Source organism: Pyxicephalus adspersus, chromosome 2 (genome assembly GCF_032062135.1).
Source record: "Pyxicephalus adspersus chromosome 2, UCB_Pads_2.0, whole genome shotgun sequence".
NCBI lineage: Eukaryota > Metazoa > Chordata > Amphibia > Anura > Pyxicephalidae > Pyxicephalus > Pyxicephalus adspersus.
The window spans coordinates 101,636,427-101,637,719 of NC_092859.1; the positions used below are offsets into that span (position 1 = coordinate 101,636,427).

The 1,293-nt window shown below is 34.2% G+C and overlaps 1 protein-coding gene across 1 annotated transcript in view; it reads right to left on the reverse strand.

Annotated features, from left to right (window-relative positions):
* Positions 1–1,293, reverse strand: part of CPNE8 (copine 8) — a 125,088-nt gene that overhangs the window by 56,615 nt on the left and 67,180 nt on the right. Inside the window, exon 6 of the mRNA XM_072399040.1 lies at positions 1,179–1,282. Coding sequence (XP_072255141.1) covers positions 1,179–1,282 — 104 coding nt within the window. The remainder of the gene's footprint in view (positions 1–1,178; positions 1,283–1,293) is intronic.

Consider the following 1,293-nt stretch of genomic DNA (forward strand, 5'->3'; position numbering starts at 1 on the left):
GAAAATTCTAAGATATAGTTTTACTCCATTCCATAAGCTTCATGAAAAATTTCCATACAGTACATTATGCACATAATGCACTGTGTGGTAATAATTCTAGTTAGTTATGTAGTAGTACAGCCTTTACTAAATTACTGTTGTATATTATTTACCATTTATTTCTATATTGTTACTGTTTTTATATACTTTTTTGTATTCATTTTGATCCCTTCTATGGAGTCTGGGTATAAACTTTTCATTCATACGTAAGACTGTATTTGCATTCCTTTTGGGTCAGTTTGGTTCATTTCCCTGTTAGATTCTCTCCTTTCTGTTTTGCCCTTTTGATTTTGAAACTTCCTAAAGCGTATTTTCTTGAGTGGTAAAGCGCCCTATTCTTCTTGGTAGAACAAAAGTATCTAGGTCCTATAAATTTATGGTTGTCTTGCAAGAAATGCATGTCAGAGATCTTCCCAGTCAGGAGGCTCTGATGGTCACTCCAGCACCTTCCCTTTTTTTCTGTTGTAGTCTCTAAAGGGTTGACTTGGTGTTGTGTCTTGGTTATGTTGGGAGATCTAAACACACAGATCCCGGATGGATTAATGTAAGTTGCCTTCCAATGACTCCTGGTAACTGAAATAACTTGTTTATTAACACTACTGACAGGCATTTTCTAAACGCTGGCTATTTTTATTATACTTTTCTGATTTGTTCAATTAAACAACCTTTTCTTGCAGATTGATAGTTTTTTTGTTTTCACCATAGCTCAGGATCCAGCAAAGTCAGTGTAGCTCTGACTACATGTACTACTTATACACATACACTGAGTACAAAAAAAAAGAACGTCTGACTATTCTCCCTTAATTACTGATTGCTTGCTGCTTTGAGGTTAAGTGTTTATGGTTCTATACAATCTATACTACTATGTACCTTGGTTATAATCTCATACAAATGTTTCAAACTAGATACATAGCCAAAAACCTTGGGAATATTGAATAAAAATGTATAAACAGTGCTGTATGACAACCAATCAGAATTTAGCAATTTAGTTTGAAAGTCTTAAGCAGATTTGACTGGACACTATGGAAAATTGCACACCACTACTACTTATTCCACATTACAACAAACACATAAATTTCAATAACTGCAAAAACATCAAGTCTCCCTATTATGCTTCTCGAGCTTTTACCAGAACTTACAGATCAAATCTCAGGTTCTGTCTTTCCTCAAAGAAGTAGTCCATTATAAATTTTTTGACAAAGTCTGGATTTAATGTGTTGTCGATTACTTCTGTCCTGCCATACTGCAAAACAA